Here is a 16,951-nt window from a genome sequence, read left to right on the forward strand (position 1 = left end):
AGCCTGGATGGAAGCGGAGTTTGGGGGGAGAATGGATATCTGTATATGTATGGCTGAGTCCCTTCGCTAGTCACCCAAAGCTATCACAACATTGTTAATTGGCTATGTGAAAGTGAAAGTGTTAGCTGCTTAGTTGTGTCCAACTCTGTGACCCCATGGACTGTAGCCTGCCAGGCTCCTCTGTCCACGAGATTCTCCAAACAAGAATACTGGAGTGGGTTGCCATTTCCTTCTCCAGAGGATTCTCCCAACCCAGGGACTGAACAGGGTCTCCGGCATTGCAGGCAGATTCTTTACTGTCTGAGCCACCAGGAAAGCCCTAATCAGCTATCAGATCAGATCAGATCAGATCAGTCGCTCAGTCGTGTCCGACTCTTTGCGACCCCATGAATTGCAGCATGCCAGGCCTCCCTGTCCATCACCAACTCCCGGAGTTCACTCAGACTCACGTCCATCGAGTCAGTGATGCCATCCAGCCATCTCATCCTCTGTCGTCCCCTTCTCCTCCTGCCCCCAATCCCTCCCAGCATCAGAGTCTTTTCCAATGAGTCAACTCTTCGCATGAGGTGGCCAAAGTACTGGAGTTTCAGCTTTAGCATCATTCCTTCCAAAGAAATCACAGGGCTGATCTCCTTCAGAATGGACTGGTTGGATCTCCTTGCAGTCCAAGGGACTCTCAAGAGTCTTTTCCAACACCACAGTTCAAAAGCATCAATTCTTCGGCGCTCAGCCTTCTTCACAGTCCAACTCTCACATCCATATATGACCACAGGAAAAACCATAGCCTTGACTAGACGAACCTTTGTTGGCAAAGTGATGTCTCTGCTTTTGAATATGCTATCTAGGTTGGTCATAACTTTCCTTCCAAGGAGTAAGCGTCTTTTAATTTCATGGCTGCAGTCACCATCTGTAGTGATTTTGGAGCCCAGAAAAATCAGCTATACCCCAATACAAAATAAGAAGCTTAATAAACAAGATAAATTAGGTCTTCAACTCCAGTTACTCCCTATTCTATCATCTTAACTTAATCCTCCACATAGTGTTTTTCACATTCTGTGATTAACATGGTCATCTGCTAGCACTAGCAGGTAAGCTACACCAGAAGAAGGACCTTGCCTGTCTTGTTCAACCCTGTATACTTCTAGTGGCTACAACAGTCTCTAGTAGTAACAATGCTTTTGACTGAAAGAAACAATTTTCAACTAAAGGTTGCATAAACCATAAAGGTTTACTTTTCTCAGAGGTAGGCAGTATCAGGTAAGGTTGATTCAACCATTCAATGCCGTCTGGATTCTGGATCTGCTCCTCTTTGATGGTCTTGGACTTTCTTTGTGGTTGGAAAATGGCTGCCAAGAGCAGATGCATCGCCAGAAAAGACACCTCTCAGGGAAAAAGGGGAGCAGAGGTCTCTCTGCACAGTTCTTTTAAAAAAATATCTTCTTTTTTTTCCCCTCTTTTTAAAAGAGTGTGGGAGCTCTCTTCCCACATTTCTCTTTTATATTCCATTGGCCCAAACTGAATGGGAGCTAAGACCATTAATCTAGCAAAGGATAAATATTCAACCTTGAATATTCATTGGAAGGACTGAGGCTGAAGCTGAAGCTCCAAAACTTTGGCCACCTGATAGAAAGAACTGACTCATTAGAAAAGACCCTGATACTGGGAAGGACTGAAGGCAGGAGAAGGGACAGCAGATGATGAGATGGTTGGTTGGCATCAACTCAATGGACATGAGTTTGAGCAAACTCTGGGAGTTAGCAAAGGACAGAGGAGCCTGACATGCTGGAGTCCATGGAATGTCAAAGAGTCAGACACGACTTAGTGACTGAACAATGGCAACTGGTAAAGGAGAGTGAGGTTATCATGATTTTCTTTTTAACCAGTCATAATTCATCACCTGGAGCTGGGTCTGCATTTCTTAAGCCCCGTGGCTCTGCTGATACCAGAAACGAATCTGGGCTCCCTTAGCAAGGAAAAAGTGTTATGGCTATTGTGGAGGTAACCAACAGTATGGAACACACAGGTACTCATGGAACAGAGGGGTGAATTCAGACTGATATACCAACATTCAATGATTAACAACTTTTGTACACACATGCACTGTGCAAAGCCAAGATCGGTGATAAAAGGCTTTTTCCTTTACAGGACTTCCAGGGCCCAAACTCTCTGGAAACTTTGTCTATGCTTTATTGGGACTAATGTGATGGCTGCTGCAATAGTCATGCTGCTAAGAGATCTGGCCTTCCCTGGACTCACAGAAGCCATCAACCATGCATGCCCTATATGTAGGTGTGACTGTTTGTTCTTTGAAGATGGGAAAAGTGGGGAACGTGCCCTTATGGCAGTGGTAGGATCCACTTAGAAGCGCTGCATGGATCCACAGAAATTACTGGTCATTTTCAAACTGTCAACACATTAAGTAACCAGACAAAATTGCTGCAGTTAGCAGAACCTCACTTTGCACTTGAGGAGGCTTTACAGGGTCACAAGTACTTCAAGATTCACATCCTTATTTCTGTCTTGTTGTTCAGTCGCTAAGTTGTGTCTGTCTCTTTGTGACCCCATGGACTGCAGCATGCCAGGCTCCTTCACTATCTTCCGGAATTTGCTCAAATTCATGTCCATTGATTTGGTGATGCCATCTAACCATCTCATCCTCTGCCACTTCCTTTTCCTCCTGCCCTAAATCTTTCCCAGCATCAGGTGACTCTTTGCAATGAGAAATGAGTTGACTCTTCACATCAGGTGGCTGAAGTATTAGAGCTTCAGCTTCAGTCCTTCCAATGGGTTGACTTCCTTTAGGATTGACTGGTTTAATCTCCTTGCTGTCCAAGGGACTCTGAAGAGTCTTCTCCAGCACCACAATTGGAAACATCAGTTCTTCAGCGCTCAGCCTTCTTTATCGTCCAACTCTCACATCTATACATGACTACTGGAAAAACCATAGCTTTGACTATACCGACCTTTGTTGGCAAAGTGATACGATGTCTAGTTTTGTCAAAGCTTTTTTTCCAAGGAGCAAGCATCTTTTAATTTCTTGGATGCAGTCACCATCCACAGTGATTTAGGACCCCAAGAAATTAAAATCTGTCACTGTTTCTACTTTTTTCCCTTTTATTTGCCATGAAATGACGGGACCGGATACCATGATCTTCATTTTTTGAATGTTGAGTTTTAAGCCATCTTTTCCACTCTCCTCTTTCACCCTCATCTGCGGTTGTTGGTATTTCTCCCTGCAATCTTGATTCCAGCTTGTGATTTATTTCTGTCTTAAACATCTTTATTTTACATCTCGGTTCAGAATATGTTCCTTGATTCTTAGGAAACAATTTCTTGGAAGGTGAAGAGGATAAGGAAAGGAGTGGGAAATGGAGAGGTGATAGGACGGTGTGTAAACGCTTCTAGAAGATCAGTAAATCCTCTGGACTCCAGGTAATTGCCTTCCCAATACCACCGTCCTACCCGCCCCCTGGCTCCCGCGCCCCGGCCTACAGCAGTCTCTGCCCAACTAGACAACCTGCCACAGGTGCAGGCCCCCACCACCCAGCTGTTCCCTGCACTGGGGCGGGGGGGGATTGCGGGGTGGGTTCGCGACAGCAACTCTCTACTCCGAGGCTGCCCCCCACCGCCCCAAACGTGAGGATGACCGATGGGTAAGGAAACGGTGTGGGGAGGTGACCCAGGCATATCGCTCCGGCCGGAAAACCATTCTCCCTCCTTCGACCTCTGACATCGGCGTGACTCCTCCCGGGCGAAGCACACAATAGGCGGCCGCTCCACGTCGTTCCGCAGCCCCTCTGGCGCCCCTGCCCTGGGGGCTTGAGGGGCGAGGGGAGGCTAGAGTTCCCCAGCCCTCCAGCGGGCACTGCAGCCTAACGGGTGGGAAAGGAGCGCTGGAGAAGAGCGTGCTGCACTCTTGGCGACTTTCCGTGTCCCCCCGCCCCCGCCACCCCCCAAATACACACGAAAAATGAAGCAGCCAGATCTCCTTTCCCGGATGCGGCTGCACCAGCAACATCAGCTGCGGGCGGAGCCCGAGCGGTTGCCACTTCCCCCCTCTTCCCTCGTGACCCCGGGCCCCCCTCCCGCGCTCCCTCCCCCTCCGCACACCCTTCCCCGCCAGACACACCCTCCTCCTCCCGCAGCTCGCGCGCGGAGCTCCGGCTCTCTAGGGGAGGGAGCGGCCGCTGCTGTGGGGCCGGACTGCGAGCGAGCGAAGGAGGGCGGGGCCGCGGGGGCGGGAGGAGGAGCCGCGGGAGCCGCGCCGCCGCCGAGCTGCGATGTGGCCGGCCAGCCGGCGTGTAAACACGGGGAGCAGCCGCGGCCGCCCCGGCCCCGGGCACTGAGCACGCCCGCCGAGACCTGCCCGCCGCTGCCATGGCCGAAGTGCGCAAATTCACCAAGCGGCTCAGCAAGCCTGGCACGGCGGCCGAGCTCCGGCAGAGCGTGTCGGAGGCCGTGCGGAGCTCGGTGGTGCTGGTGAGTGACCGAGGGGTCCCGAGGGACACGCTCCAGGCGAGGACGATCGGGCGGCTTCCCGCGCGCGCGCCGGGCCGGGACGGACGGCTCAGCCTGTGGCCGCCCGGTGCGCTCCGCGCTTTTTGCTCCGCTTCAGTAAGTTTTGGCCGCGGCCACCCATCGCTGGGGGTCCGAGTCCCAGGTGCCCGCTGACAGCGCCGCGGCTGCCCGGCTGCCCCGCACGGCGGAGGAAGCGTGCGCCTGGCTGGACGCCGACGGGCCATCGGGGGCTCGGAACCGGGCCCCGGGAGGGGAGCGTGAGCTGGAGAGCGGACCCTGCTCCCCGAGACCCGCACAAAGAGCCTGAGACCCCGGCGCGGCGAGATCCTGATTCCCTCCTGGCCGCACCTGAGGCAGCCTAGGCGGAAGGATGCGATGAGCGTTTTGCACACACACGCACGCGCGCGCACGCACACACACACACACAGACACTCACACCGTGTACACAAAAAAAGAACCCCACCCAAAAAGCCCCGGGCGCCCAAGCTCGGGCGGGCGGTGAGAACGGAGGAAGCGCAGCGACTTCCTCCTGCTACTGGGGAGAGGGTGGTGATGGGTGTAGAAGGGGTGCTGCTGGCGCTGGCGCCCAGAAGGGAGCGGATTGGAGACAACGGGGTCCCGGGGCGAGTGGGCGCGGGCTCGGCAGCCGCAGGGCCAGGGTGTCCCCTGGGACCCGGGAGCGCTCCAGAGGCGAGGAGATGGGCCCATGGGGTTTTAGGAGAAGATGGTGTGCGCTAGTCTGGGGATGGAGGACCTGGGCTCAGAGCCCCACCGCTCAGGGCTGGGGGATGGGGATTGGAAAGCGAGCTGACCCCTTGGGAACCCTTCCGTTGTACCCTCGGGTTGTCAGACTCGGGAGCTCAGCGGACGGGTACTAACGGGCCTCTTCTGTTTTCAAGCCGCTTGTTGCCAATTTCCTGGACCAGCGATCAAAACCTAAATAAGCAATCAGACTGGTTAATTACTGTTTGTTTTGTTGCTTTGGTTGGTTGGTTGGTTGGTCGTTTTCATCTCTCTCTGGTCCCTCTACCTTACAGCAAGTTATCTGCTGTGTTTAAATTTCACCATTTAAGAGTGAGCTGTTTTTGTTAAAACAACTTATCATCGCAAGGGAACTTCACAGCCTTTCCATGTAATTTTTCTGTTGATCTTGTAGTATCTGATAAAACCAACATAAAAGGGAGGCCAAAAAAAAAAAAAAGGAGGCCAGGGACCTGATCCCAACTGTGGAGAAAGTTGACATTAGTGGGAGTTTCTGGAGGAGGATCAAAGGCAAAATATGTACCTTTGAGATAAAGATCTGATCCCTAATAGCTACAACTGTGCAAAGCCAAGTGACTTTAAAGAAATCTCTCTATCCTGGCTGGAACCTTGAAAGTTTAATCCTGCTGTTTAGCAGAGCTAAAAACCCAGACCTTTAATGTTGTTTTAATGGACTTGGCTGATTGTGTGTCTCACTGATTGTAGAATGAGGTCCTGTTGGGGTCAGATTGGAACCTCGATTGTCAGCACAGCCCCTTAAGATTGGAAAACAAGCTGTGTGTAGGGAATTTATACCAGGGCTGTTATCTCGGGTGATTGTTAACAAGTGATTCAATCTCCCTAGCACAGGAAACCCTTTTCTAAATTCAGGAAGAAAGAAAAATCTTACTTAAGCAGGGGTAGCTGGCTCTCTACCACACCCTGTGAAGTGGACAGATGGTCTCAAGAGAATAAATGGGCCTCAGCAAACCTCCACTGGGATTTGACCAGCATTTGACCTGCCACCCTCAGCAGCGTAAAGTTAACATTAGCATTCTTGCCCAGGTTTTCGGGTTTGAAAAATAATTTGGGGTAACATAGGTACCTTCCTAACCACTGACTCTTTGGCAAAGCTCAGAAAGCTGTTAGTGGGAGGAGACTCCAATCTAGCTTACTTGGGAACCAAGGCTACAGACTTTAACAGGCAAGGCACAGAAATATTTATTTACTACTTTGGTATGTAGTCCACACTGAAATTTTGGGAGGTGGGGAGAACTGATTCTAGGAATCTAAATCTATATCCGTTGAGTCCTTACTGTGTGCAAGACACAATCCTAGATGCCTTAAAATGATGAGTGAATGTGGATTACTTTATTTTCATTTGTTTCATTAGTTCCAGCCTGGATTGGGTGTACATATGTGTTTATCAGGAGGATGCCCAGATTATATACATACGTCAATTATAGATTATTCATAGCACATTAGTGAATGCTGTTTTAAAGTGGTTCAGTCAATTAAGAAATGAGGAAACAATCATAAAGGAGTATACTCTCCTAAATGGCTCTTTTTCTTGGCCCCTGTTTTCCTGACACCAAGAGCTCATTAAGTAAAGCCACGCGTGACTGGAGAGTGAGTAGACCATGCACGTTGCAGCTGCCGACATAACGTCTGATTCTTTTCTGATTTAAGACCCAAAATGTTTATTTGTGACAGCTGAGGTGGGATTTATACTTGCTGCTGTAAACCCACGACACTCAAGTTAGGGCTTCAACATGGAGTCACATTCATTAGATTCCAATATGGAGTCATTCCTGCTGTAGATCAAGCTTTCTTGTGGTGTATCTTTTACTACAAGTTGGAAAACCCACCAAGCTGAACAAATATACAGAATTTCCTGTTTAGGTGGTTTGTTTAAAAAAAAAACCAGTTATACCCTGTTTGGCATATTGCTAACATCATTCAGTTTTGTTCACTGTTTGAAAAATTCAGAAGGCCTGGGCTATATATAGCATGTAGTTGTGTATTCAGACCTTCATCCAGTTATCAGTACTTCCTCGACTCTATTAACTAAATAATGAAGCAGAGAAAGAAAGACCATTTTGTGGCTGCATTTTCCTGTAAGTTTGGCATTTTTATGAAGGATACTTTTAACTCAAGCAAAGGGATAATTACAGAATTAACCACTGGCAGAGGTTTCTCAAGAAAGACTTGGGGAGGAATATTATAACCTGAGAGTGTATGTGATTAACTGAGAAGTGTTTACATATATACACACATTTTAGAATGCAGAGTTTTAGTGCTGTTTTTGTTAGAATTCAGGATGGAGCGGTTTGTGCCTGTGAGGGGACAAAGCCATTTGATAAACCTTTTGTATTCTGGCTGCCCTTGGGAGGAGTCCCTGTGTCAGCCTGGGAAAGTCGCCTAGTAGGTGTTTCAAAACTGTTTGCTTGCTGCTGCTGAATATACCCTCAATTCCTTGTGCGCCAAAGGATCAGGAAAGAGTTGCTAGATATTACGGGTTGTAGCCCCTTGAGGCAAGGCAATGCATGCATGGTCCCCAGGCTGGCCCCATTGCACACAAGGCCAGTAGAGAAAAGCTCTCCACACACACACACACACACACACACACACACACACACTCACTCACCCCTGTAACACACACACACACACACACCCAGAAGTGTTCCTTAGGTTCGCACTTAGGGAAGGCCTGAAAATGAATCAGCTCCCCTGCTCCCTCTTCCCAAGGGAATTTGTGGAATATACTTAATTGAGCACAAAATAATAAAGCCAGTTGCAATGGGTTTTGATCGCCTGCAATGCAGGAGACCTGGGTTCGATCCCTGGGTCGGGAAGACCCCCTGGAGAAGGAAATGGCAGTTCACGCTAGTATTCTTACCTGGAAAATCCCATGGACAGAGAAGTGTAGCCCTATAGCAGGTCACAAAGAGTTGGACACGACTGAGCGACTAACATACACACACACACACACACACACACACACACACGCACACTCCAGTTCAAAGACTTAGCTGGGCTCTCAATGAAATAGTCTTCGCTGCTCCTTGGCTTTTCCAGGTTTGGAAAAGGAAGGATCTGTCTGCAAGCCCAGTGCAGAGGTTACTTAGAAGCACCAAATAGTAGAATTTGTTTCTTAAGCTGAATGTGTTAAACAAATTTATCATACAAACTTTTAAATAATTATTTCACTTATCCATATTTTAAGAACATTTCTTGACATCAGTAATATAAGTCTACATAATCATGTTTAACGACTGCCAAAAATTACACTGTGGGTGGATTATAGCTAATCATCCTTTATTGTTTGATACCTTGAGAAGCTATAATTTTGTGGCATTCTGAACACAAGCTCTCCCGGACAGTAGCTACTGGCCATCTGTGGCTATTTACATTTGCATTTAAATTAATTAAAAAATTAAAATTAATTAAAAATCAGCTCCTAAACTGCACTTGCCACAGTTCAGGTGCTCAATAGCCACATGTGTCTAGTAATTGGCAAGTAGGACAGCACAGAGAGCAAATTTCCATCACTGCATAAAGTTATTTTAGACAGTGCAGGTATAAACATGGATTGGAATGAACATCTTTGAGCAGGTACTTTCAAACTTGCTAGATTGACCATCTAGGATAAATTTGTAGCACCAGAATTGTTTGCTCCAACATTAGATACGTATTTAGCATTAAAAGTTCCCCTTAAACCTGATGTTAAATTGCGCTGCAGAATGTTATTACCATTTACTGTTTCGTCACCAGAATGTGTGCGTGTTCCTCTCCCCACCCCGCATCCAGCACTGGCAATTAATATTTTTTAACCTTTGCAATCTGATAGGTGATCAAGGGCATAACACTCTTCTAATTTGCATTCCTTTCATTAGTCTTGAAGTGGAACAAGTTTGCATGTGTGATTAGCTATTTGTATTTCTTCTTTTGAGGATTCGAGTGAACCTTCTTACAGACTTATTTCCTGGTTTGTAATCCTCGCACTAACGGTCTCTAGCCCTAAGATTCTGTTTCGATAAGTCTGGGGTGGGGCCAGGCATCTGTATTTTTAAAAACAACCCAAGGTGATTTTGATGTGCACAGTGCACAGAAACACAGATCTAGGCCACTTGCCTACTCAAGGCAGGAATGTCCCCTGTACCACCCCTGACAAACGGGGACTAGCTTCTTAGCCACTCTCCGCCTATGAGAGGGCTGGGTAAAAATGTTGTGCTGAAATGTGTTTTCTGTAAGTTCCACTGCTAGGCTAGGCCCAGCTCTGCTGTTTGGAGCCACACAGAATGTTTGCTTCCTCTTTCACATGACAACCCTTCAAATATTTGGAGACTGCCACCATGGCATTTTAAAATTCTCTCTTCCCAAAGCCAAACAGCCTTCATTTTGTTCCTTCCTCACATGATTTGGTTTCAAGATGCTTTACCATCACATTTGTCTTGTTTGGGCTCCTTTCCAAGGTTTCAGTGTCCTCCTTAAAATATGGAAGGCAGAGCCCAGGTTCAAGAGTCAGACCTGGGCTTGAATCTGCCCTCTGTCACCAGCTTGCATTGTGAACTGAGGCAAGTAACCAGATCTTGTTGTCCTCATCTGTGAAATGGGGGTAGATAGTTGTCCTAACCTTGTGGAGTTCTCGTGGGGTCAAAGAAGGTAATATTAGGAAAGTGTCTGATGTATAAGTGATTCATAAAGGTAAGTCCCTGACTTCTTGACTCGTATCTAAAATGCGTATGAAATACTGTTACTAGATTTCTCTATAACAAAAACTGTATTCTGGAAGGGTCTAATACAGATTACAATAAAGAAGGGAGCAGTATTTCATACCCATTTTGGATATGAGCCAAGAAGTCAGGGACTTGGCAGCAGATACACTGTAAACAATATGGAGGATGGGACCTGGTGCTGGGTGCCTGGAGGCCAGGTAACTAGTTAAAATGTAGCTCTATGGCTCTGAAGAGGGACAACAAAGGCATAACTGAGGCAGTGACAATGGAGATAAGGCAGAAGAGAAGTGATAAAATCAACAGGATTTAGTGATGTCTTGAAGGGGGCATCGGAGTGGGGAAAGGAAGAAGTGGGAGGGAGAGAAAGTGGGATGGGGAGAGGTGGAGTCAAGATGGCTGAAGTTTGTCCACCCGGGTGATCTGGAGGATCAGCGTGTTCCATGAGAGGGGAGGGGAGAGAGTGAGTAGTGTTGTGTTTTGGCAAAAGACTGGGGTTGTTGAGGGCCAAAAGAGTGTCCCAGATGGGATTAGGAAGGGGAGGAAGAGCCAGGGTTGAGCAGCTGGTGAGGTGAGATTGTAGGAGAGATTAGCTGATTGAAGAAGTTTGCACCTTTGGGGGTGATTAGGGAAGTGGGAGGCCGGGCAGCAATAGCGGCCTCTCCAGACTTCATGGGAAGTTAGGTCACCGTTGAGCAGCCTCCTCTCCAAGGGCTCAGCCTCACTAGCCTCTTTGCCCCAAAGAGGCTGGAGGTTTCCTGCCCTGGAGGGACTGTCAGGCCCGGAAGGGAGATGAGATGTATGCAAATGACTGAAATAGAGAAGATGGTGGTGTGGCTTCTCTCTTCAGCTAGTTACATCATTTCTGCCCAGGGCCCTGTGACGATCTTTTTTGTGATCCTTAAGGGTTTTTCAAGAGTTTGATCCTTCTGGGCTCAACAGTGTTAGTGTTAAATGAGCCTCTGCTAATTAAGTGTTCTTCTTGGCATTGCCCACATTTACTGAACTACAGAGGCCTTTTTTTAAAAAAACATAAGAATGGAGAAAGTAAAGGGCAGTTGTCTGACACTCATCTTGCCATTCCTTGACTTGCTATCTTCCTAGACCCCCAGCGCTCCACCCTGGGAGCCCCTGTTGCTCGTTTGTTGGAATTCCATTCAGAGGTGTCTTCACCTCTCTGCTTTTGCTTTCTTCTGACACATAAAATCATAAGTATGTTGAAAAGTTGTTAGTTTTTTTTGTGTGTGCCATTTTCTTTTTTCTTTCTTTCTGAAACACAGAAGGGAAGGCCAGAAACCACAGACGGGAGAAAGCGCGAGAGCGGTTTCCCCTTTTCTGTAAATCCTAACGGTCATTTGATGATACATCTCTGTTTGGGATTTATATCTCTTGGTTTCCTTCAGCTTTTGTCAGACTGCAGCGGGGTTCATGGCAACATTAGCATGTCACTTATATCAGCTCAGAGCCAGATGCCTTTCCAACTCTTGCAGGGACACTTTCATTCAGCTCCGTTGCCTGTGATGCGTGTTTAGTAGGGCAGAGTAGGCTCTGAAAGCTTACGGCCTGGGTTCAAAGTCCAGCTTAGTGGCTTATTAGCTGGGTGATCTTGGGCCAGTTTTTTAACCTTCTGGGCCTCGAGAACCCTCTTGTGGGTTTGTTGAAAGGCTTCAGCGAGTTGCATGTGAAGCACTGGGGGCCAGGGCTTGGCACATGGAGGGCACTGAATGACTGTTGGCCTGCATTATTTTTCCTGGGCTTGATGGTGTGCAGGAGGTCTTTTGTGTATGTGTGACAAGTCAACAGACAACAGTAAATGGGTAGAAGGGAAGCAGGTACCCTTGCCTTAAAAAAAAATGTATTCATTTCTTTTTTTTTAAATTTTATTTTATTTTTAAACTTTACAATATTGTATTAGTTTTGCCAAATATCGAAATGAATCCGCCACAGGTATACCCGCGTTCCCCATCCTGAACCCTCCTCCCTCCTCCCTCCCCTACCCTCTCTCTGGGTCGTCCCAGTGCACCAGCCCCAAGCATCCAGTACCGTGCATCGAACCTGGATTGGCGACTCGTTTCATTCATGATATTATACATGTTTCAATGCTATTCTCCCAAATCTCCCCACCCTCTCCCTCTCCCACAGAGTCCATAAGACTGATCTATACATTGGTATCTCTTTTGCAGTCTCATACACAGGGTTATTGTTACCATCCTTCTAAATTCCATATATATGCGTTAGTATACTGTATTGGTGTTTTTCTTTCTGGCTTACTTCACTCTGTATAATAGGTTCCAGTTTCATCCATCTCATTAGAACTGATTCAAATGTATTCTTTATAATGGCTGAGTAATACTCCATTGTGTATATGTACCACTGCTTTCTTATCCATTCATCTGCTGATGGGCATCTAGGTTGCTTCCATGTCCTGGCTATTATAAACAGTGCTGTGATGAACATTGGGGTACACGTGTCTCTTTCCCTTCTGGTTTCCTCAGTGTGTATGCCCAGCAGTGGGATTGCTGGATCATAAGGCAGTTCTATTTCCAGTTTTTTAAGGAATCTCCACACTGTTCTCCATAGTGGCTGTACTACTTTGCATTCCCACCAACAGTGTAAGAGGGTTCCCTTTTCTCCACACCCTCTCCAGCATTTATTACTTGTAGACTTTTGGATCGCAGCCATTCTGACTGGCGTGAAATGGTACCCATTCTGACTGGCGTGAAATGGTACCTCATAGTGGTTTTGATTTGCATTTCTCTGATAATGAGTGATGTTGACCATTTTTTCATGTGTTTGTTAGCCATCTGTATGTCTTCTTTGGAGAAATGCCTATTTAGTTCTTTGGCCCATTTTTTGATTGGGTCATTTATTTTTCTAGAGTTGAGCTGTAGGAGTTGCTTGTATATTTTTGAGATTAGTTGTTTGTCAGTTGCTTCATTTGCTATTATTTTCTCCCATTCTGAAGGCTGCCTTTTCACCTTGCTAATAGTTTCCTTTGATGTGCAGAAGCTTTTAAGTTTAATTAGGTCCCATTTGTTTATTTTTGCTTTTATTTCCAATATTCTGGCAGGTGGGTCATAGAGGATCCAGCTGTGATGTATGTCAGAGAGTGTTTTGCCTATGTTCTCCTCTAGGAGTTTTATAGTTTCTGGTCTTACGTTTAGATCTTTAATCCATTTTGAGTTTATTTTTGTGTAAGGTGTTAGAAAGTGTTCTAGTTTCATTCTTTTACAAGTGGTTGACCAGTTTTCCCAGCACCACTTGTTAAAGAGATTGTCTTTAATCCATTGTATATTCTTGCCTCCTTTGTCAAAGATAAGGTGTCCATAGGTGTGTGGATTTGTCTCTGGGCTTTCTATTTTGTTCCATTGATCTATATTTCTGTCTTTGTGCCAGTACCATACTGTCTTGATAACTGTGGCTTTGTAATAGAGCCTGAAGTCAGGCAGGTTGATTCCTCCAGTTCCATTCTTCTTTCTCAAGATAGCTTTGGCTATTCGAGGTTTTTTGTATTTCCATACAAATTGTGAAATTATTTGTTCTAGCTCTGTGAAGAATACCGTTGGTAGCTTGATAGGGATTGCATTGAATCTATAAATTGCTCTGGGTAGTATACTCATTTTCACTATATTTATTCTTCCAATCCATGAACATGGTATATTTCTCCATCTATTAGTGTCCTCTTTGATTTCTTTGACCAGTGTTTTATAGTTTTCTATATATAGGTCTTTAGTTTCTTTAGGTAGATATATTCCTAAGTATTTTATTCTTTCTGTTGCAATGGTGAATGGAATTGTTTCCTTAATTTCTCTTTCAATTTTCTCATTATTAGTGTATAGGAATTATTTTTTTGTGTGTGTGTTGATTTTATATCCTGCAACTTTACTATATTCATTGATTAGTTCTAGTAATTTTCTGGTGGAGTCTTTAGGGTTTTCTATGTAAAGGATCATGTCATCTGCAAACAGTGAGAGTTTTACTTCTTCTTTTCCAATTTGGATTCCTTTTATTTGTTTTTCTGCTCTGATTGCTGTGGCCAAAACTTCCAAAACTATGTTGAATACTAATGGTGAAAGTGGGCACCCTTGTCTTGTTCCTGACTTTAGAGGAAATGCTTTCAATTTTTCACCATTGAGGATAATGTTTGCTGTGGGTTTGTCATATATAGCTTTTATTATGTTGAGGTATGTTCCTTCTATTCCTGCTTTCTGGAGAGTTCTTATCATAAATGGATGTTGAATTTTGTCAAAGGCTTTCTCTGCATCTATTGAGATAATCATATGGTTTTTGTTTTTCAATTTGTTAATGTGGTGTATAACATTGATTGATTTGCAGATATTGAAGAATCCTTGCATCCCTGGATTTGGCTATGCTGGGTCTTCATCGCTTCGTGCGCTTTTCTCTAGTTGCAGCAAATGGGGGCTACTGTCTGGTTGTGGTACTCAGGCTTCTCTTTGTGGTGGCTTATCTTGTGGAGCATGAGCTCCAGACACACAGGCTTCAGTGGTTGTGGCACTTGGGCTTAGTTGCTCCATGGCATGGGGGATCTTCCCAGACCAGGGATCAAACCCCTACCTCCTGCACTGGCAGGTGGATTTGCAGGTGGATTCCCACTGAGCCACCAGGGAAGCCCTGTTGTTGTTCAGTTACTCAGTCATATCTGACTCTTTGAGATCCTATGAACTGCAGTACACCAGGCTTCCCTGTCCATCACCAACTCCTGGAGCTTACTCAAACGCATGTCCATTGAGTTGGTGATGCCATCCAACCATCTCATTCTCTGTTGCCCTCTTCTCCTCCAGCCTTCATTCTTTCCCAGCATCAGAGTCTTTTCCATGAGTCTTTTTCCATCAGGGTCTTTTTCCATGAGTCGTCAGGGTCTTTTTCCTTCGCATTAGGTGGTCAAAGTATTGGAGCTTTAACTTTGGCATCAGTCCTTCCAATGAATATACAGGGTTGATTTCCTTTAGGATTGACTGGTTTGATCTCTTTGCAGTCCAAGGGACTGTCAAGAATCTTCTCCAGCACCATAGTTTGAAAGCATCAATTCTTTGGTGCTCAGCCTTCTTTATCATCCAACTCTCACATCCATACATGACTATTGGAAAAACCATTGCTTTGACTATACAGACTTTTCTCAGTAAGGTGATGTCTCTGCTTTTTAATATGTTGTCTAGGTTTGTCATAGCTTGAAGGTTAGGAATCCCTACTCTTGCTTTTTTATTTCCTTGCTCCAGGTAATGCCCCAGAGGGTGAGCTACATACATGGCTGAGCTAAGAATCATTCCCTCTTGGCAGAATAAGCTGGCTGCCCATGAGGTCCTGGGGAACCGCCATTCTCAGGTGGATGGGGTCATATCAGAGAGCCCAGTGGATGTGAGGTAGGAACAAAACAAAAACTCTGGGTTTTTGGCAGTTCCTGCTTTCAGACTAGCCAGATGAATGAGTGGGAAGGCTAGTTGTCTAGTGGGGAAGAACATCCCATCCCATGTCCGGGGAAGGTTCTCTGGTCTGGGGAACTTATGACTGGCTCTTTATCATGGTTCCTGCAAAAGCGTGGCTAGAAGAGCACTGGGCTCTGTATGGAAGACTAGAACTTCAACAACCCTTCCTTTCCCTCTCAAAACTTTATTAATCTTCATTTCATGCATTCATCCTTACTTCAAAAATAATCAAATGAATATTGACATTCAAATGCCTTTTAAAAGATGTATTGTGGAAACATGTAATTTTAGTGGGCACGTTTCAAGCTTAAAGGTCTCCTAAGAAATTAATTCTTGCCTGGAGAATCCCAGGGACGGGGGAGCCTGGTGGGCTGCTGTCTATGGGGTCACACAGAGTCGGACACCACCGAAGTGACTTAGCAGTAGCAGCAAGAAATTAATGTCCTTTTCTACCCAGTTATCTTGGTTTTGCAGTAGCAGGGTCAGTTCTATTAGGAATGGTGTGGAGAGGTTTCCATTGTGGTTGATACGGTAGAAAACATGCCAATTGTTCCAGGGATGTGAGGTTTACCTATTGTCTATGCAGAGCCTTACACAATCACGCCAAAATTTGCTATTAATGATTTCCTGCCATTCTTTGCCACTTTATTTTTATTGCCCATTGAGTTTATTGTTGACAGGAAGTTATATTTTGGCCTTTCTCAACAGCTTATGTCAGATTGTGTTATGTTTCAAGCTGCAGAGAAATGTTTGAAGGTACTCTGATACTTCAGTTTTTCCCTCCTGTTGCTTTCCCTAGTGGCTTAAAGATTGGACTGGGTGAGATTTAACTAAGAAGTCAAGTGTTCTTCTAAGCCTCTGAGACCAGAACATCTTTATTTGAAGTGCTTCGGTGAAGTGGGTCAGGAGGCTGGGGAATGCCTGTGTACGAAATGGTGGTTGGACAATGAAAAGCCCTTGTATTTTTATAGCCCTGATCTTAGGAAGAGTTTTAAAAAACTGCAGCTATGTCTCTGACCTCCCTCACACGTTCTTCCAGGTCGCTATGAAATGCATACTGCATTGTCGTCACCTCTCTCCCATCAGAAGGGAACAGAGGCATGGTTTCAAGTGAGGCAGGCTGTAGGCCACCCATGTTTGCTAAATGACAGAACAGGTAATGAACTCCAGGTGTTTCAATTTCTTTGGCATAATCAGGTAAAGAAGCACTAGCTCCCGGGCCAGATTCCACAATAGATTGGGTGGAGGAATCTCTTTTAGTGTGGTTTGGGTGATGATCTCCTCCTATTGGGAAACAGTGTTTATTTCTGAACAAGCTTAGGTCTCTTTTATGGGAAAGTAGAAGGTGAGGACAGAAGGAAAAAAAGAGGGGTGATGTTGTTATTGAGCAATGCAGGCAAGATCAGTATAGATTTTTCCTTGCCAAAGTCAGCCAAAGGATTTTGAGAACTGTTTGCCATTGGCCGTTCTTCCTTTCTTTGCTGTTTGAATAATGATATGGGGGAAAAAATA

At 45.7% G+C, this 16,951-nt stretch overlaps 1 protein-coding gene across 5 annotated transcripts in view; it reads left to right on the forward strand.

The window, feature by feature from the left end:
- Positions 1-4,250: 4,250 nt before the first annotated feature.
- The window catches only part of DOCK11 (dedicator of cytokinesis 11), a 215,723-nt gene continuing 203,022 nt past the window's right edge, over positions 4,251-16,951 (forward strand). For 3 of the 5 annotated variants that reach the window (XM_061408367.1, XM_061408366.1, XM_061408368.1), the window contains exon 1: positions 4,251-4,479. In XM_061408367.1, coding sequence (XP_061264351.1) covers positions 4,378-4,479 — 102 coding nt within the window. In that variant the 5' untranslated portion in view covers positions 4,251-4,377. The remainder of the gene's footprint in view (positions 4,480-16,951) is intronic. The other 2 variants (XM_061408365.1, XM_061408369.1) reach the window with 1 other exon arrangement.

The sequence above is a fragment of the Bos javanicus genome, chromosome X, assembly GCF_032452875.1.
Source record: "Bos javanicus breed banteng chromosome X, ARS-OSU_banteng_1.0, whole genome shotgun sequence".
Taxonomy (NCBI): Eukaryota; Metazoa; Chordata; class Mammalia; order Artiodactyla; family Bovidae; genus Bos; species Bos javanicus.